Source organism: Hyaena hyaena, unplaced genomic scaffold, assembly GCF_003009895.1.
Source record: "Hyaena hyaena isolate Hyena2069 unplaced genomic scaffold, ASM300989v1 scaffold_155, whole genome shotgun sequence".
NCBI classification, from domain to species: Eukaryota; Metazoa; Chordata; class Mammalia; order Carnivora; family Hyaenidae; genus Hyaena; species Hyaena hyaena.
The window spans coordinates 3,123,733-3,144,365 of NW_024080787.1; the positions used below are offsets into that span (position 1 = coordinate 3,123,733).

Here is a 20,633-nt window from a genome sequence, read left to right on the forward strand (position 1 = left end):
TATTTCTAGGAGATAGAGAGAGAGAGACAGCGTGAGCAGGGGAGGGTCAGAGAGAGAGGGAGTCACAGACTGAAACAGGCTCCAGGCTCTGAGCTGGCAGTCAGCACAGAGCCCGACGCGGGGCTCGAACCCACGAACTGCGAGATCATGACCTAAGCGAAAGTCGGACGCTTAACCGACTAAGCCACCCAGGCGCCCCAAGGCATGTCAATTTCTTGTCTTGCCTCTACATTAATGTTCTTTTGTGTTCTTTCACTGGTTATTAAATTCCGTTTTTTGTATACAGTATAAGGAAATGAGTCTTTCTTTCCAGAAGAACAATTTTTGCTGAGCACCATTTATTTTACGCTAAGTTGAAATGCTATCTTTTCATACAGGTTCATAGACATTCAAGTCAATTTTGGCACTTACTATTCTTTTCAACTGTTCTATTTATTTACTCCTAGTTCAAATCATACTGATTTTAAGTTTATTTACTTATTTTGAGAAAGAGAACATGCAGGAGGGGCAGAGAGAGAGGGAATCATAAGCAAGCTCCTCACTGTCAACGTGGAGTCCGATGTAAGACTCAAACTCACTAACCATGAGATCATGACCTGTATACTGCTTTTTTGGGGGGAAAGGTGGGGGAGAGCGCAAGTGCACAGGACGGGCAGAGAGAGAGGGAATCATAAGTAAGCTCCTCACTTTCAACATGGAGTCCAATGTAAGACTCAAACTCACTAACCATGAGATCATGACCTGTATATTGCTTTTTTGGGGGGAAGGGTGGGGGAGAGCGCAAGTGCACAGGACGGGCAGAGAGGGAATCTCAAGCAGGCCCCAAGATGTCAGTGTGGAGCTAGATGCAGGGCTGGAACCCACAAACCGTGAGATCATGACCTGAGATGAAATCAAGAGTCCCCCACTTAACCCACTGAGCCACCCAGGCAGGCACCCTCTGCTTTTTTTTTTTAGTTTATTTATTGTGAGAGGGAGGGAGGGAGAGGGAGAAGAAGAGGGAGAGGAAGAGAGAGAAAACACCCCCCTGAGCAGAGGAGGGACAGAGAGGGAGAAAGAATCCCAAGCAGGCTCCCTGCTGTCAGGGCAAAGCCCAACACAGGGCTCTGTCTCACCGACTGTGAGACCATGACCTGAACCAAAATAAAAGAGCTGGAAGCTTAACCGACTGAGCCACCAAGGGGCCCCCAAAGAAGACTGCTTTGATTGAAGGAGTTTTTGTTGTTTGTTTTGTTTTTGGTGTCTGGAAAGGCAAGTATTCTTTATTTTTACAAAAACTTGCGGTAGCACACAGTTTTGACACTAGATTGTAACAGATTAAAAACATTTTTTAACATTTACTTATTTTTGAAAAAAATTTTTAATGTTTTACTTATTTCTGAGAGACAGAGAGAAACAGCGTGAGCAGGGGAGGGTCAGAGAGAGAGGGAGACACAGAATCTGGAACAGGCTCCAGGCTCTGAGCCAGCTGTCAGCACAGAGCCCGACGCGGGGCTTGAACCCACGAACCATGAGATCATGACCTGAGCCGAAGTCGGAAGCTTAACCGACTGAGCAACCCAAGCGCCCCACGTTTATTTTTGAAAGATAGACACAGAGCACGAGTAGCAGAGGGGCAGGAGGAGAGACAGAATCCGAAGCAGCCTCCTGGCTATGCACTAAAAGGCTGAAAGCGGTGTCTGATATGGGGCTTGAACCCACAAACCATGAAATCCTGACCCCAAATCGGACGCTTAACGGACTGAGCCAACAAGCGCCCCTTCCATAACATATTTTAATCCATGGTTAAGTGAGTCACCTATAGTCAAGATTAAGAAAAAAAAAATTGTATTTTTACTTTTGTCATCCAGCTGGAGGCTGTTGTTACTTAGAGGAATACGGCCATCCCTGTCCCGAGGTTGTCACAACCCTGAGCAGTGCCTCAATGGGGAATGAACCGAGTACAGAAACGATGCAAGGAGAAAGATGCTTACGCCTCCGTGAGAGGCTGAGGACGGAAACGAAGGCGTCTGGAGAAGGACCAATAGAATTTCTCAGAAAACAGGATGATCCGTTCAGACCGCACGGTAGAAGCTGGAAAGCAGGCAAGGGGAGGGTCGCCCGGCTCCGACCTACGGCCAGCTCCTGTCAAAAGGGACAGCTGTGACAGGACCCAAAACCCGGAAAAGAGCTTGACCCGCCACCCACTCACCACCTCTGCAGTCCTTTGACTCACCCTGGACGCTCTGGCGGAAACACCACCGCTTCGCGCAGATCTTCCGGTCCGAGAGGCAGCCCACTTCCGGTCGAGACGCAGTGAGTGGGGTGAAGGCTGGTACAGCCCCGTCCAACCGCTGCGCCTGGCGGTCTCCCATTGGCTGTTTGGAGCCGAACTACACTTCCCAGCAGGCCACGGAGCTACCCCGCCAGAACCTGGAGAGGTGCCAGTTCGTCACGGAGGACTGGAGTAAGCGTTCTGCCTTTCATCTCCCAAACAGAGCCCCAAAGACAGCGGCTGCCGCCAGCCTAACCTCCCTCTGTCTCTGAGAGCTCTGTCGGCCGGCCTCGAGCCTCCCCTTCACAAGCGCAGACGTCCCGCTCCGAACGAGGAGACCAGGCTTCCGCACCGGAAAGAGATACCGGTAGTGACGTAGCGGCTGCCGAGGCGCTCGGTTTCCCGAAAGGCACCGCGTCCTGACCGTCCTCCTCAACTGACGGCGGCGCTCACCAATAGTCGCCGGCGGCCTGTGAGGGCTCTCCGAAGGGCGAGGGGAGGGCTTGGCCTCTCGCGCCTAGTTTCCGTGTCTCTGCGTCTGGGACTCTGGACCGTCCCGCGAGCTCCCAGGGGCCGAACAGCCCCCGAGAGGTGAGGGGCTCCGCGAGGGCGGGAGCCAGGCTGACGGGGCCTTTGGGGAGCAGAGCCTGGCCGGTTGCTGGGGGTGCCTGGCCGGCTGGGGAGCCGGGAACACACCCCGGGCAAAGCCGCGGGCTGGTCGTTATGGTAAAGGTGTCCATTGGCCGGTAGGAGAGGCTCCAGAATGGGCCTGGCCTGCGAGCCCCTACTGGGATGTCCCATGCCGCCCTCAGCAGGGCTTTCACGGCGGAAAGGAGTCAGCAGGCCATGTATGGACATCTCTTGGAGGTTTGCGGTTGCTCCTTGAGCCATCAACTGCCCCCCGAAAGGCATCTGAGGGACCTGCGGTCCTAGGTGCGCAGTATGGCTTGATTCATGGGCCAGGCCAACTTGTAAGTACATGCCCTCGGTACCGGACCCAAGGTGTCCTGTCTTCTAGCCCATTGCTCTTCCTACCTGCTTGAGTTCAACCGCTCTTCCCAGTGGACTTTGCATCTCATGTTTCTCAGGACAGTGACCCTCGGGGTTTGGACATCCTACGGCTTTCAGATCTTGCTTTCAGGACTTGCTAAGAGTGTCTAGTTCAGGGACCTTCCGTTTCAGTTAGGAGTTCCCCACCCCAGCTTCTCTCTCCTGCTTTACATTTCGCGTGGCCTCACTATCCAGGCTGTACACTGGAGTGCAGACATGCCTCCCTGGTTTTGTGGGTAACCCATGGTTTCTCTTGTCTGCAGCTTGGTTATCTTGACAGATTCCTTCAGTAAGAGGTGACTCCTGAAGCTCTGCAAAACGAGTGTGGTGTGTGATTTCAAGGCGCGATGGCTGCAAAAGTCGTTCCAATGCCCCTAAAGCCAAAGCGGTCCTTTATACTGAGAGTTCCTCCGGACTCCAAGCTGGGCCAAGACCTACTTCGAGATGCTACTAGTGGGCCCAAGACCATCCACCAGCTAGTTCTGGAACACTTCCTCACCTTCTTGCCCAAGCCAAGCGTGGTCCAGCCCAATCAGAAAGTCAAGGAGACTTTGGTTATTATGAAGGATGTGAGCTCAAACTTTCAGAACAGACGTAAGAAGTATATGCTGTTTCGCTAGAAGAGAAGGGAATGGTACTAGGGTCTGAAATAGGTTTTCATGTTAGTAATGAATTCAAGTTAGGACAGTGGGTATTGGGGAAAAAAGGTGTTGATTCTAGTAAGTCAACATACTGGGGAGAGGGAGTATTGTTTTCTCAAGCTAGAGTCTAAGTGGATTGCTGGATGTGTGTAAAGCCATGGAATAAACATAGTGGGGGGTATATCTTTTTAGGATAAGGAAATCTGGATGTACTGTTTAATTGACTGCAGTTTATGTGGAATTTTGGAAATTTTGTGCTTGTTATGTGTTATCTTCAAACTTTAACCCCCCCCCCTTTAGTACTAATGGGAATTTAAAAAACCCCAAGGGAGTCATTCTTTTCATAAGGAGGAGATCCTGCATAGAAGTTCAAGACCTTGTTATTGCTTGAACTCTTCCCTGGGCTCAAAGAAGCCAAAAAAAAACCTCAGTTGCCTTCTGAGGGAATGAGGAGAGTGTGGCCTCAAGGTGTGGTTAGGCTTTCCATATTAGAGTCACTGACTTCTCCATTAACTACAGCTTCCTCTTTCCCCAGTGCAACCTCATCCCATAGTGAAGCTTCTACCCAGAGAAGGAGTCCAGCAGAAACAGGACACATTGTCTCTGTATCAGAAAACTGAGCCTGAGGTGGGTTCGGTTTTCCCGTTCTCTGTTTTGAGTCCCTCACCTTCTCTGCTCTTGCAGCCCTCCCCGCTCAGCCAACCCATACATAAGAACATACTCTTGTAAGGAGAGTGGGCTTGTTTTCACCGCCTCCTTGGATGTTTCTCTTCTGCTTGTTCTTTGACTCCTGTCTGAGCCAGAGTTTCCTGTCTGCTGCATCTGCATATGATTCATAGGTCCCTTTCACCTACCCTTTCCTGATCTTTGGGTCTTAGTCTATTCTACCAGCAGAACTGTCAAAGAACCTCTGTTATTAAGAGGATTGGGGCCTACTGCTCTTTCAGGAACTGGTGGTCTTTGAGGATTTGAATGTATTTCACTCCCAAGAGGAATGTGTGAGCCTAGATGCTACTCAGCAACCCACCTCAGAGAAGGAAGACAGTGTTGGCGAGATGATGTTACTGGGTAAGAAATCTTGTGTGTTCATATTGAATGGTATGGAAAAAGCATGTTCTTCTATTTCATCAGACTTTATTATTTTTTTAATGTGTATTTTATTTTTGAGAGAGATTGAACAGGGGAAGGGCAGAGAGAGAGGGAGAAAGAGAATCCCAAACAGGCACTGCACTGCCAGCACAGAGCCCAATGTGGAGCTCCATCTCACGAACTGTTGAGACCGTGACCTGAGCTGAAATCAAGAATTAGATGCTTGCAGCGCCTCGGTGGCTCAGTTGGTTAAGCATGTGACTTTGGCTCAGATTATGATCTCACAGTTTGTGAGTTCAAGCCCCACCCATGTAGGGCTCTGTGCTGACAGCTCAGAGCCTGGAACCTGCTTTGGATTCTGTGTTTCCCTCTCTCTCTGTCCTTCACTCATGCTCTTTCTTAAAAAAAAAAAAAAAATTGGATGCTTAATGGACTGGGCCACCCAGACTTTTTAAAGATCTGATAAGCACAAGTTAAGTACATGTTCATGCTTATTTAATTTTTATTCCATGTGGCAGAGCCTACACCAGCTGTGGGTGTCCATTTTTGGTATATCTTTAGGGCAGCAAGGGTGGAGGGGACTTCTCTTGGTAAGCAAGACTTAGAGTTACTGTGCTGCCATCACGTATTCAAACAGATAAAAATGCAGCCAGGCTGTTTCTGAATCCATTTTCTGGATCTCCTGCTAATCTCCCAACAGGTGTATTTTAAATCAGTGTTTTCACTGGGTGCATGACTCACTCCTTTAAGTCCTTTGTTTCCTTGATGTTCCGTAGTTATGAAGTCTACTAGTGTGAATGAAAATATATCACACTATTGATGGAAATAATATCTAGCACTTATTTAGCACCTGTGTGTCATTATGTAGGCACTAGTCTAAGTGCATGCATTTATTATCTCGTACATTTCTCACAATAGTACTGTAGGACACAGGAATTATTACTATTTTACAGATGATGAAGCTAAAGCAGAAAAATGTTAATTGTTACATGTCACACAGCAGTGGTAACAGAGCAGGGATCTGCACTCAGGGATTCTAACATCAGAGCCCTGTAGCCTTAGCCCAGAATTGTACTGCCCTCTTGATGCATTTCTCATAATTTTTTCAGTGAATTTCCTGTATGGTTGGAGAATGGGTCCTTCTTCATTTCTGCTTATTTCCCAGTAATGGTTAACAAACATTCTCAAAAAAGAATACTACATATGAACTCATCTGGCAGCAGTTCTCTGTAAGCTGGTGAGAGATGATTCAGCCTTTCTCTACAAATACACTGCTACCCTAGAGTCAAGAGCCCTCAAAAATCGTTTTGCTGAGTGCCTAATACTTTTTACTTCAGAGCTGTTTGCTTCTGAGGCTAAAATAGAGCAGAAAGTGGGTTTTGTGAGTTGTCTGGGGTGACAAAGACCCATGACTGTTGAATTCTAGTCGTCCTACACTGTAGGTCAGGATGGTGATACATAGTGAGCCTCCTCAATTTTCCACAAATTATTCTATGTAATATTTTTTATTAAGCGTATTTTTTTTTGAGAGAGAGAAAGCACATGAGCAGGGGAGAAGGGCACAGCAGGGGAGAGAATCTTAAGCAGTCTCCGTGCTCAGTGCAGAGCCCAACGTGGGGTTCAATCCCACAACTCTGGGATCATGACCTGAGCTGAGATCAAGAGTCAGACACTTAACTAAGCCACCCAGATACGTATATAGATATCTATATATTTTTTAAGTAAGCTCTGTGCCCCGAATGGGGCTTGAACTTATGACCCTGAGATCCAACATCGCATGCTCTATGGACTAAGACAGCCACATGACCCTAGTGTTTTGTTTTTTTTCTTAATTCAAGTTAGTTAACATATAATGTAGTATTGGTTTCAAAACTACAATTTAGTTATTTATCATTTATATATACTACCAGTGCTCATCCCAAAAAGTACCCTCCTTAATGCCCATCACCCATTTAGCCCACCCCACCCCCAGCCACCTCCCTTCCAGCAATGCTGTTTGTTTTCTGTATTTAAGAGTCTCCTAGGGTTTGTCTCCCTCTCTGTTTTTATCTTATTTTTCCTTCCCTTCCCCCATATTCATGTTGTGTTTCTTAAATTCCACACAAGTGACATCATATGATGTTTGTCTTTCTCTGAGGTATGTTGCTTAGCCTAATACACTCAGTTTCATCCACGTTGTTGCAAATGGCAAGATTTCATTCTTTTTGATCACTAATATTCCATTACATATATATTATATATAATATTCCTATGTATATATCATACCACATCTCCTTTATCCATTCATCAGTCAGTGGACATTTGGGCTCCTTCCATAATTTGGCTATTGTTGATAATGCTGCTATAAACATTGAGGTGCATGTGCCCGTTCAGATCAGCATATTTTTACCCTTTGGATAAATACCTAGTAGTGCAAGGCTGGGTTGTAGGGTAATTCTATTTTTAACATTTTTGTTTTTTAATTTAAAAAAATTTTTTTTTAAATTTATTTCTGAGAGAGAGAGACAGCGTGAGCAGGAGAGGGTCAGAGAGAGAGGGAGATAGAGAATTTGAAGCAGACTCCAGGCTCTGAGCTAGCTGTCAGCGCAGAGCCCGACACGGGGCTTGAACCCACAAACTGTGTGATCATGACCTGAGCTGAAGTCGGACGCTTAACTGACTGAGCCACCCAGTTGCCCCTTAACTTTTTTAAGTGTACTTATTTATCTTGAGAGAGAGAATGAGAGCAGGAACAAACGAGAGGGACAGAGAGAGAACAAAGCGGGCCATGCACTGATGCAGGGCTCCAACTCACAAACTGTGAGATCACAACCTGAGCTACAATCAAGAGTCAGATACTTAACTGACCTCAGGCCACCCAGGCGCCCCTATTTTTAACTTCTTGAGGAACCTCCATACTGTTTTCCAAAGTAGCTACACCAGTTTAAATTCCCACCAGCAGTTCAAAAGGGTTCCTCTTTCTCCACATCCTCATCAACATCGGTTGTTGCCTGAGTTGTTCATTTTAGCCATTCTGACAAGTGTGAGGTGGTATCTCATTGTGGTTTTGATTTGTATTTCCTTGATGATGAGTGACTGAGGGATGTTGAACATTTTTTCATGTGTCTGTTAGCCATCTGTCTGCATGTCTTCTTTGGGGAAGTGTCTATTCATCTCTTGTACCCATTTCTTCACTGGATTTTTTTTTTCTGGGTGTTGAGTTTGATAATTTCTTTACAGATTTTGGATACTAACCATTTATCTGAGATGTCATTTGCAAATATCTTCTCTTCTGTCAGCTGCCTTTTAGTTTTGTTGTTTGTTTCCTTCCCTGTGCAGAAGCTTTTTATCTTGACGAGGTCCAATAAGTTCATTTTTGCTTTTGTTTCCCTTGTCTCTGGACACATGTCTAGTAAGAAGTTGCTGCAGCCAAGGTCAGAGAGGTTGTTGCCTGTTTCCTACTCTGGGATTTTGATGGTTTCCTGTCTTACCGTTAGGTCTTTCATCCATCTTGAATTTATTTTTGTCTTTGGTGTATGATAGTGGTCCAGTTTTCCCACCATTTGCTAAAGAGACTTTTTTCCATTTTGTCAAAGATGAGTTGGTCATACATTTGTGGGTATATTTCTGGGTTCTCTGTTCTCTTCCATTGACCTATGTGTCTTTTTTGTGCCAGTACCATACTGTCTTGATGATTATGGCTTTGTCATACAGCTTGAAGTCCAGAATTGTGATGCCTACAGCTTTGGTTTTCTTTTTTCAACATTACTTTGGCTATTTGGGGTCTTTTCTGGTTCCATACAAATTTTAGGATTATTTGCTTTAGCTTTGTGAAGAATGCTGGTGTTATTTTGATAGGGATTGCATTGAACATGTAGATTGCTTTGGGTAGTATCGACATTTTAGCAATATTTGTTCTTCCAATCCATGAGCATGGATGGCTTTTCCATTTCTTTTTGTTGTCTTCAGTGTCTTTCATAAGCTTTCTATAGGTTTTAGTGTACTTATCTTTTAGCTTTTTGGTTAGGTTTACTCCTGAGTATCTTAAGGTTTTTGGTGTAGTTGTAAATGGGATTGATTCCTTGATTTCTCTTTCTGATGCTTCATTATTGGTGTATAGAAATGCAACAGGTTTCTGTATGTTGCTCTTATATCCTGCAACTTTGCTGAATTCATCTATCTGCTCTAGCAATTTTTTGGTGGAGTCTTTCGGGTTTCCACATAGAGTATCCTGTTCTCTGTGAAGAGTGAAAATTTTGACTTCTTTCTTGCCGATTTGTATGCCTTTTATTTTTATTTGTCGTTGTTGTCTGATTGCTGAGGCTAGGGTTTCCAGTACTATGTTGAACAACAGTGGTGAGAGTGGACATAGCTGTTACGTTCTTGACCTTAATAGAAAAGCTATCAGTTTTTCCCCACTGAGGATGATATTAGCCTAATGTTTTCTTATTGTAGGGGAAAGCATGAAGAGATCAGATTTATTACACTGAGCTTTTCCTCAGTCTTGGGTAAAACAAGCATTTATTTTAGGTGACTGGTTGGTGGGTAGGTTGCCAATTCCAGGAACACTTTGGCTATTGACCATGAGACCCTGAGGCCCAATTCTCACCGTTTTCATTTCCCTCCCTTGCCTATACCCCAAAGCTGATGATTTAAACTTAGAATCATTCACCAACATTTAATAAATGCTGCTTGCTTTTTCTGTAGGCAGGGGTGGATTCTGGAGTTGATATCAGTGGGTTAAAATGATACATAGTGCTCCATTCCTGCTCTCTAATACTTCCAGTTTGTTTTAAAATATAAGTCATTCATCTAAAAAGATAAGCAATGTGGGTGTGCCTGAATGTCTCAGTCGGTTAAGCGTCTGATTCTTGGTCTTGACTCACGTCATGATCCCAGTTTCGTGTGTTCAGGCCCCATGTTGGGCTCTGCACTGGTAGCACAGAGCCTGCTTGGGATTCTCTCTCTCCTCTCTCTGTCCCTCCCCTACTCATGTGGTCTCTGTCTCTCAAAATAAATAAATAAAGTTAAAAAAATTTTTTTTCTAGGGGCATCTGGGTGGCTCAGTTGGTTAAGCATCTGACTTCAGCTCAGGTCATAATCTCATGGTCCATGAGTTCAAGCCCCACATCAGGCTCTGTGCTGACAGCTCAGAGCCCAGAGCCTGCTTAGGATTCTATGTCTCCTTCTCTCTCTGCCCCTCCCCTGTTCGTGCTTTGACACTCTCTCTCTCTCTCTCTCTCCCTCCCTCTCCATTTATTTTTGAGAGAGACATGGAGTGTGAGCAGGAGAGGGGCAGAGAGAGAGGGAGACAGAATCTGAAACAGGTTCTAGGCTCTGAACTGTCAGTACAGAGTCCAGCATGGGGCTTGAACTCAAGAACCATGAGATCATAACCTGAGTCGAAGACAGATGCTTAACCGACTAAGCCACCCAGGTGCCCCTAAAAAACCTTTTTTAAATAAAAAAAAGATAAACAGTGTGAAACCATTTTAACTATAAAGAGCTGTGAGGTCAAGGCCAGATTTGAACCTAGGAGTAGAGTTTAGAAGAAGATGGATTTGATTTTAGATAAGACTGGATCCACGGTAGGAAATAAAATGAGATTATTCTCTGGGCACCTGAACATTGGAGGTCACATGTAGAGATTTGGGAGTCAATAACATTTGGTCAGTTTGGAAAGGGAGAAGTGTAAGGGCATGAACCCTGTGGAGAAAGGAATCATAGGAACATCCTTGACCGAGGAGGACAAAGCATGTGTCTCAGCCCAAGTGAACCACATAAAACAACTAAAAATGTAGAATAAAATTCGTAAACACATCCTCATTGACACCTCATTTTACTTGCATCTGCCTTCTCCTGCCTTAAGAGAAAAGAAACCTTTTCAAGATTGATACAAATTGACTACGTACTATGCAAGAAAGAAAGTTTCAGTAGATTCCAAAAAGTAGAAATAACACAATAGGATCTATCACAATGTGATACAACTAGAAGGTAATAATGACACTAGAGGGGAAAAGTCTCTTTCACCTAGAATATTTAAAACTATTAAGTAACCTTAGGTCAGAGGGGAAGTAAATATTAAAGTTACATAATGTTCATAGACTATACTCTGTATCAACATCTACAATATAACCTCAAGTGGTACTCAGAAGAAAATTTATGCCTGTAAAAACACATACGTTAATTTAGAAAAATGAAAGTAATTAAGCTTCTGGTTCAAAGCTAGGAGAACAAGAAGATAAAGGAAAACAAGAAAAGAAAGTATTAGTAAATACAAAACTGGAAATGAGTAAGTTAGAAATAGAGGTACTAATACATAGAAAGATTTAAACAGATATAGATAAACCAGTTTCCATTGAGGAAACTCGAACTGTCACACAAAAAACTAGCCCCTCACCCCACCCAGGAAAAGGACCCTCAGTTTCACAGGAAATTCTTACAAAGCTTTAAAAATTAGACAATTTAAATGCTATGAAAATTTTCAGATTAAAAAATATTTCAAAATTATTTTTATGAAACTAATATCAGATACCACAATCTGATAAAAACTGTCCTGACCAAGAAGATTTATTCCAGGAATGCAAAAGTGATTTAATAATAGAAAGTCTATTAATATCTATTATATAAAAAAGGAGAAAAATCCTGTGATCAATTTCATAGTTACTGAAAAGATATTAGACAAAATGCCAATGCCTTCTGCCTTCTTCACAAAACACTAAACAAAACAATAACTAATGGATACTTCCTTTTAGTCCGCATTTAATAGGAAACACTGGAAGGCATTCCCACAAAATCAGGAAAACAACAAAGCCCACTATCACTACTACTATTTAATACTGTGTTTTAGGTATTGGCCAGTTATAAATGAGAAAGAAATTAGATGTTTAAGAATTTAAGAATCTATTACATATGATATAATTATGTACCTGGAAAACCCTAGGAAGTGTCCGAAAATTATAAATAGTAAGCATTCAGTAAGGCAATGGGATGAAAAATTATTATATGGAAATCATTAGCTTTCATATATGCAGTCATTTAGAAGTTATTAAGATAGGAACAAGATTAAACATCTAGAAATAAACTGAAGAAACATGCAGAAATTATGAGGAAAACTTCAAAACGTTTCTAAAGGACAAAGAGGTAGATCTGAATGAATGGGAAAAAATACCATGATGACCAGGAAGATTTAACATTAAAAGGTCATTTTTCCCCAACTTGATTCATGAAGTGAATGTAATCCCTTTAATAAAGCCAGTACGATTTTTCCTGGTCTGCTCTCTAATTCAAATGGAAATAATAAATACGAATGACCAGGAAAATTGAAAAGAGCAGTGAAGCAGAAGGGACTCATAAAAGGTGTTGGGACACCCCAGCTATTTGGTGAATCATACTTTGTACACCAAGAGAAAGACCAATAGATTCGCTTAGGTATACAAATGACCCATAAACACATGGAAAGATGTCCAGCCCTGAAAATTGGTACGTGTCTTGGGGGGGGAGGCAAGTAGAATGGATGGGACAGGGACTGGAGGAAGGCTCCTTAGCGAATACCTTTTCACATTTAGATTTTTGTACCATATAAATATATTAGCTACTAAATTTTATCATAAAAATTAGTATACTAAAGGAATGTAAGATATATTCATTGACACTCTCAGGAAAATTTTTAAAAAGTATGTTTCAATGAATTGTCTTCAAAACAGGTAGCCCTTTAACATGACATTTATAGTCATTCATAAAACACTGATGATAATTCTTAAAAAATGAAAACAAGGGGCATGTAGGTAGCTCAGTCAGTTACCTGTCCAACTTCAGCTCGTGTCCTGATCTCACAGTCATGAATTCAAATCCTGCATCAGGCTCTCTGCTCTCAGCCCAGAGCCTGCTTCAAATCCTCTGTTTCTCTCTCTCTCTCTCTGCCCCTCCACAGCCTGCTTGCTTGCTCTCTCTCTCAAAAATAAACATTTTTTTTTAAATTATGAAAATGAGAATGAAATAGAGAAACCTGCCATCACTGTTATTAACCATATAAAGCAAAAAGATGAGGGGTTAAGAAGAAGAAATATTGGAACCAAAATATGGTTTGTATTTAGAAAATCTAAAAGGATCAACAAAAACATTATATTTAATAGTTTTAAGGTAGGTAAAGAGGGAATGTATAACAATAGCATTCTTAAATTAACAAAATGGGGGCACCTGGGTGACTTGGTTCAGCTTAGGTCATGATCTCATGGTTCATGGGTTCAAGTCCCACATCAGACTCTGCACTATCAGTGCTTGGGATTCTCTCTCTCCTTCCCTCTCTGACCCTCATGCTTTTTCTCTCTCTCAAAATTAACTTTTAAAAAAATTAACATGGGTGCCTTGATGGCTCAGTCGGTTAAGCTTCCAACTTCAACTCAGGTCATGACCTCACAGTTCATGGGTTCAAGTCCCATGTCAGGGTCTGTGCCCACAGCTCAGAGACTGGAACCTGCTTCATATTCTGTTTCCTCCCTCACTCTGTCCCTCCCCCACTCATGCTCTGTCTGTCTCTCTGTCAAAAACATTATTTAAAAAATTGTATTAATTAAAAAGTTAACACAAAATAATGGAAGCTATTATTCAGAATGGCTATAAAATAGGAGCAAGCCACAGGTGTTTCATTGGTAAATATAAAAGATTCTTAGATACTGAAGAGACACAGGTCTAATTTTTTTTTTTTAATGTTTTTATGTGTGTGTGTGTGTGAGAGAGAGAGACAGCATGAGCAAGGGAGGGTCAGAAAGAGAGGGAGATACAGAATCCAAAGCAGGCTCCAGGCTCAGAGCTAGCTGTCAGCACCGAGCCCGACGAACTGTGAGATCATGACCTGAGCCAAAGTCAGACGCTTAACCAACTGAGCCACCCAGGCGCCCCAAAGACAGGTCTAAATGGGAAAACTGAAATTATGTAAAGATATTGGTGTCTTTTAAATTTATATTGTAAATAACAGAGTCAAAATTTTAAAAAGCATATCCTGTCTGGTTTTACCGATATGAAACATGTTACAAACCATAACATACTGTGTGATACTAAACTCGATATATATTAAGAACTAATTGTAGAGACGCCTGGATGGCTCAGTCAGTTAAGTGTCTCACTCTTGGTTTCAGCTCAGGTCATGAGTTTTGTGAGTTCAAGCCATGCACAGGGCTCTGTACTGTCCATGCTTGGGATTCTTTCTTTCTCCCTCTCTCTCTGCCCCTCCCCTGTTCATTCGCTCTCTCTCTCTCTCTCTCTCTCTCTCTCTCAAAATAAATAAATAGGGGCGCCTGGGTGGCTTAGTCGGTTAAGTGTCTGACTTTTGCTTAGGTCATGATCTCGCGGTTCCTGGGTTCGAGCCCCGCATCGGGCTCTGTGCTGACTGCCAGCTCAGAGCCTGGAGCCTATTTCATAGTCTGTGTCTCCCTCTCTCTCTGACCCTCCCCTGCTCACGCTGTCTCTCTCTCTCTCCTAGAAATAAATAAAAATATTTTAAAAAATAAATAAATAAATACACTTTAAAAAAAGAAAGAGTTAACTGTAAAAGTAAGTCATAAAGGAATGGCTAGAGAATAGAACATTTATCAGATTTTGAAAGACTGATACTTTCTTATGGTTTTAAGTTGTGGAGTTACAGAGTTAGGCTTCAGTTATATCTACATTAGTAGTGATTGCCTACACAAGGAGTAAGATTTGCAATATGTAACATTTATGTAAATTTATAACAGTCTTAGCCCAATAAATTAGGGGGTTGTAATAACAAAGTACAAAATAAAGCTACAATGAGAAACCATTCTATACCTATTAAACGCTGACAAGATTACGTAAAATTGATACCCACGTCTTGATGCTTGTATTGAAACTGGTACGACTTCTTTTGAAGGAAGTACGGCAGTCCATGTCAAGGGCTGTGATAAAAATTGCCATATGCTTTGACTCAGCATTTTCATTACCTAAGGGAATAAATGAAAAAGAAAACCTCTGTTAGTGTAAAACTACTAATCCAGCAAAGATTCATATCACAGATCTGTGGTCAGCCATATATCTCAGTGGCTGATTTAACCCTTTAATATCCATAAGTTGCCCAGAGTTTCGGGGTCCCTTGTCACTTTCACAGTATACTTTTTTTTTTTTTACTTTGTTATTTAGTCTTTATATCTGTTCTTTTACACGGACTTCTTTTGGAGGTAATAAATACAGAGAAGTCTACAGATCAAAAATGTATACCTCAGATTTTCACAAAATACATTCATTTGTCTAACCACCATTCAAATGGACCCCAGAAGTCTCTTGTGCCCACTGCCCAGTTACTACTCCCCTTTCTTCCCCAAAAAGACCACTATGGATTTCTATCATAGTTTAGTTTTAACACTTGTAATCACCTTAATGCCCAAATAACAATCCACTAAGTGAATATGATATGCCTTCATTATTTTTGGTCATTTGAATTGCTCCCAGTTTTTCACTATTATAGAGGATATTATAGTATTATTTATTTCTGTAGTATCATAATATTTATTATAGTGAAAACCTAAAAGCAATTCACTTTCACTTGCCTTCTAAAGAAGAGGAGTGGTATACCCTTGAATATTTATGTCTTTCATCCCCTGGTCCTTAGCTCACTGCTCTACACAGAATATAAGATCAATATGAACTTCTTGAGTAATTAGTGCCTATTCAGAAAGCAAACCTATAAAATCTTTCAGTGTAGTCCCCCTCATTTCATTTAAAAAAAAAAAAAAGGCAAACCATGAGAGACTCTTGAATGCTGACAAAAACTGAGGAATGATGGATGGAGGAGGGATGGGCATGGAGGAGGGCACTTGTGGGGATGAGCATGGGTGTTATGTGGAAACTAATTTGACAATAAATTATTCGTAAAAAAAGAAAAAATAATGAAAGAAAAGAAAAATCAAATCTGTGGACCTAAGCTTGTATCCTTTCAAATAAAGGAAGAGATAATGGTAAAAAACTGAGAAATTCCCCAGAAGTCCAACTATAGTTTGTAATAAAAAGATCACTGCCACTGTCAAATCCTTGGGGGGGGTGGGGGGAAAGAGGGTACTTGGGTGGCTCAGTCAGTTGAGCGTCCACCTCTTGATTTCTGCTCAACTCATGATCCCAGGGTCATGGAATTGAGCCCTACATCAAGCTCCGCACTGAGCCTGGAGCCTGCTTGGGATTGTCCCTCTGTCCCTCCACCACTTGAGCACGCTGTCTCTCTCTCTCTCTCTCTCGGAGGGTGGGGGAAAGGACTGTGTGCTTCCACTGCATTGAATAGAAAGATTTATCAGTCATATTTTCCACGCACAGTAAGAGTGGAAATGGAGGAGTGTTGATAACAATTATCTGCTAGTCCTCAAATTTCTGACACTCATTGTCGTTTAATGAGAAACCTAACTTGTTTTTTCCTGCCTGGTGTCATATCCCTCAAAAGTTTTTAAATTCTCTTTGTTTCCACAGTCCATGACATTAATTCTGAGACTGAAGATCTTCAGAAGGAACCCGTAGAGAGTGAAGATCATAGAGATAAGACTTCAGATTATGATGGAGTAGATTGTTCTATGGTATCTGAGCAATCTCCATATTGCCATAAAGACAGACTAAATGCATCCACTCCAAAACAAATCAAAGTGAAAAATCTTCTAGTTACCATTGAAAATGATACTCCCCTAGAGGAACTCTCAAAGTATGTGGATATCAACGTGATTGCACTTACCCGAAATCGGAGAACGAGAAGATGGTACACTTGTCCACTGTGTGGGAAACAGTTTAATGAAAGTTCTTACCTTATTTCCCACCAGAGGACTCACACTGGTGAAAAACCCTACGACTGTAGTCACTGTGGGAAAAGCTTCAATCATAAAACAAACCTTAATAAACATGAGCGAATCCATACAGGAGAGAAACCTTATTCATGTTCTCAGTGTGGGAAAAACTTTCGTCAAAACTCTCATCGGAGTCGCCATGAAGGAATCCATATAAGGGAGAAGATATTTAAGTGTCCAGAATGTGGGAAAATCTTCCCAGAAAATAAAGACTTTGTGCTTCATCTGCAGAGCCATGAGGCTGAGAGGCCATATAGTTGCAAAAAATGTGGGAAAAGATTTGGTCGGCTCTCCAACTGTACCCGGCATGAAAAAACCCATTCGGCGTGTAAGACCCGAAAGCAGAAATGGGATCAGGAAAGATCTGATGGTCCTGCCTCAACCTGAAATGTTTCATAAGGAATTCTGAATTCCCAGGCTTCTGGAAAGATACAGATATGTGAAAACCTCATTAGAGTCAAAATTGGGTAAATACCCATCTTGGCTGAAACCTCAAATTTTTAGAAAATTTCACAGGGAAGAAAAAATCCTCAAGGGCTATACCTCAGTCAGTATCCACACTTTCTGGATTAAGGAGCTTTCTTTTGTGAACTTCTGCAACAATGTATAGGCCACAGATCCCTTTCCCAAAAAAGGCTTTGAATAGGAGTCTGGAGGCCACTTTCCTGCAAAGAGAACAGAGTGACGCATGTATACAGAAAGTGTATCCATTTTTCCCCCCACATAGGAATTCACACTTGGGGGGGGGTGGGGGGGAATAATGCAAAGGTCCTTACCTGGAACTGTGTTCCCCTGAGAGAACCAAACTACTGATTTGTTAAACCAACAGCTTCTCTCAGCAATTCACGTAACCTTCAGAGAACACCCTGTTAAAGCTTGAGTGTTGAAAAGGATTGTTTACTTGGGGATATAGGAAAATACAGCAAGTGAATGTCAAAGACTTCCTCTGTTACTTGTATGTCACCGAAACTAACCATCGATCTCATTAGGATTTGCATTTTGTAGTGACTTTTACAGGAATACTTTTCACAACATACTTTTAAAGTCTCTATTGCGCTTACTGTATTTTTGTCCAGCTCTTCATTGCTCAGATAGCTCTCATGCCTTTCTATTGCCAAAAGAAGTCTAGATTGCTCAGGCCTAGCCACCCAGCCCTACTACTGGTAAAGCTCTTCAGAATCTTGTCCCTCTGCTGAACCAAGAAGAAAGCCTGCTAGGAAGGAAATCCAAGAGCTGGAAGAGGAAGAGGGAGACATTGGCTTGGACCCATGACTGGCCAATAACCTTACCATGTGGTTACTTCCTCTCCAAGCTCTCCTCAGAACCTTGGTGATGGGTGGTCACTACCTCACAAGCAAAGTGTTTTATTTTTAGCAGTCTCCAGTGGCTAGTTCACATTGTTCCTCAATAGACAGGATTCCAGTGTCTTCATTGTAGTAGATACTTGTTCTCTTTGGGCTCCTGATACCCAGATTTTCCTGACTTGTCCGCCCAGAGGCCAGGCCAGCGGTGCCTTCACGGGACCGATCCTGTGGTGTTATTTTAAACATTCTTGATCAGTTTTGCTTTATTTTAGTTTCCTAAAATTTTACCTTGGTATTTTGACTGAAATAGGTTAATCCTATAAACTATTTGGGAAAACTTGTTAGCTTTACAAATTTTGTTTCCCATGCCTTTACTAAAGTATTGTATTCTTGAGTAAATTTTTATAATTTTCTTAATGTAAGTTGTATATGATTTTGTTATTGCAAATAGTTTTTTTTTCCACTGTATTTTTCTAGTTGACTATTGCTCTTACATAGGAAAGTTCTTTTTAATTGCATATTTGTGAAACTAGCCACCTCACTGAATGTTGTTAATTTTCAGTCATTTCTCAGTTCTGTTACAATTTGTGGTTCAAAATTATACCATCTACAAATAATAGTTTTGTTTCTTCTTTCTGTCCATTGCTCTCTTTTTTAATTTTTTGGGTTTTTTTTTTAATCTTTAATGTTTATTTTTGAGAGAGACCAAGCACGAGCCAAGCAGAGGAGAGGCAGAGAGAGAAGGAGACACAGAATCTGAGCTGTCAGCACAGAGCCCACCACAGGGCTGGAACCCACGAACCCTAAGATCATGACCTGAGCCTAAGTTGAACATGTAACTGGCTGAGTCACCCATGCGCCCCTTTTCTGGTTATTTCTTAAACCTGTAGATTTATTTCAAAACCTAAGTTTTGTTTTGGTTCAAAGCATACTAAAAATGAAAGACATGTGATGATACAATTCAGTCCTGGGTCCTAATTCAGACACCTAAAGGTCACATGCAAAAAAACTGTCCTTTATTGACCTTGGATTTCAAGCCTACGATACCGTTTAAAAACCAAGGACAAAACTGGATGCCAACAATGTTACTCTCTTACTTCTCAGGAAGACTGGCTGGGGCCTGCCTAGTTATCTCACAAAACAAAGCCTAAGTGGCTGCCAGGCAGTGACTGGAGAAGGCGGGGTCTACAGGGCAAAACTGTCCCCATAGGGTCAGACCACAGTACCCAAGGCCGGTGGGTGTGTGATACTCCCACGATGCAAACCCCTCCCCGCACCAGGAGCTGCTCTACGTGCTATAGGCTGTGGTGCAGGTGAGGGCCCAGCAAAGTCATTGTCACCTACTGTCCCCAGAGGATGGGGCCTGGGCTGCCTGACATCCTGCACCTACTCCCTGGACCCTGGAGAGTCTGGAGTAGAATGCTCCTCACCCCTGCTCTGGAGCTCAGAGCCAGGATTCCCAGGGTCCACACCCCCAAACAGGAGAGCACTGGGAAGCTGTTGGGCAAGTAAGTGCTGGTTAAGGAGCTGACATTCAGTAATCAGAATTTTAGTTCATGACAACCAGTAAACACAACAATGAATGGTTTTCCAATAAGGCAGCAGGGGCCAGCTAGCACATCTGCTGCATGGGGTGCCTGGGTGGCTCGGCTGGGTGTCCGACTCCTTATCAACTCAGTGGGTTTGTGAAATCAGGCTCCTTTAAGGAACACTTCGCAGTCTGCCTAGGATATTGTCTCCCTCTCTCTTCTCTCTCTTTCCTTTCTGCCCCACCTGCACACACCTCCCTCTCAAAATAAATAAATAAGACATCCCCAAATGAAGCCTACAAATTGAAGGCATGCATCCCCTGAAGACACAACACAAGCACTAGGGGTCGTAAAGGGAAGCATCGCACCTGTAGTGTTTCTTGGGGAGGAGGGTGGGAAGAAGAGTTAGAAATTCTCTAAAACTCAAAACTACATATGCAGCTCCACAATGACAAGCGCTAGGAAGGAAAGAATTCCAGAAGTGTTACAGGTGGATTTTCCAGAGAGGACACTAGGGAAGTAGCCTTCAAACAGAGACCAGAAGGATAAGATAGGGGGAGGAAGCAGGCGACAAGGGAATATTCCAATAAGACACAAACATAAGTTTTAGATAAACTTGAATGGCTGCAAGAAGTATGAAAGAATGTTCAGGCTCACTAGTAATCTAAGAATTAAAAATTGAAAAAACAAGATGTCCGGTGTATTACATGAGCAGGCTGTGTGTGCGCGTATGTAAATGTTTGTCTTGGGAAAGGGGGAAAATACTATCCATCTATTGTGACAATGTTAAAAAATACATATTACTATTAGTCCCATCAATTACCTTCTCAATACAAGGAAAAATATAACATTGTAATAGTGAAAATTAAATACAGCCTAAATGAATAAATACGCAAAATATGATATAGCTAATAAAAAATGATTTTCATTTATTTTCATTGGTAGAGCAGGTC

The 20,633-nt window shown here is 42.3% G+C and overlaps 1 protein-coding gene across 3 annotated transcripts; it reads left to right on the forward strand.

Moving 5' to 3' along the window:
- The first annotated feature begins 2,664 nt into the window (after positions 1–2,664).
- ZNF200 (zinc finger protein 200) lies at positions 2,665–18,789 on the forward strand. Of its 3 annotated transcripts, none has more exons than XM_039239323.1 (5): positions 2,665–2,845; positions 3,568–3,898; positions 4,481–4,572; positions 4,893–5,013; positions 16,483–18,789. In XM_039239323.1, the coding sequence occupies exons 2-5, from the start codon at positions 3,652–3,654 to the stop codon at positions 17,232–17,234; spliced, it is 1,212 nt and encodes a 403-aa protein (XP_039095254.1). In that variant the 5' UTR covers positions 2,665–2,845; positions 3,568–3,651; the 3' UTR covers positions 17,235–18,789. The 3 variants fall into 3 exon arrangements, with proteins under 3 accessions (XP_039095254.1, XP_039095256.1, XP_039095255.1); XM_039239325.1 differs by lacking the exon at positions 2,665–2,845 and adding an exon at positions 2,864–3,225; XM_039239324.1 differs by lacking the exon at positions 2,665–2,845 and having other exon boundaries at positions 2,864–3,898.
- Positions 18,790–20,633: the final 1,844 nt, after the last annotated feature.

Bases quoted from the DNA above. Each gene is read 5' to 3' on its own strand.
- ZNF200 (XM_039239323.1), top strand. From the start codon at position 3,652: ATGGCTGCAAAAGTCGTTCCAATGCCCCTAAAGCCAAAGCGGTCCTTT. The intron at 3,899-4,480 runs GTAAGAAGTATA...CTCTTTCCCCAG, and splicing joins CTCAAACTTTCAGAACAGAC to TGCAACCTCATCCCATAGTG. The intron at 5,014-16,482 runs GTAAGAAATCTT...TTGTTTCCACAG, and splicing joins TGGCGAGATGATGTTACTGG to TCCATGACATTAATTCTGAG.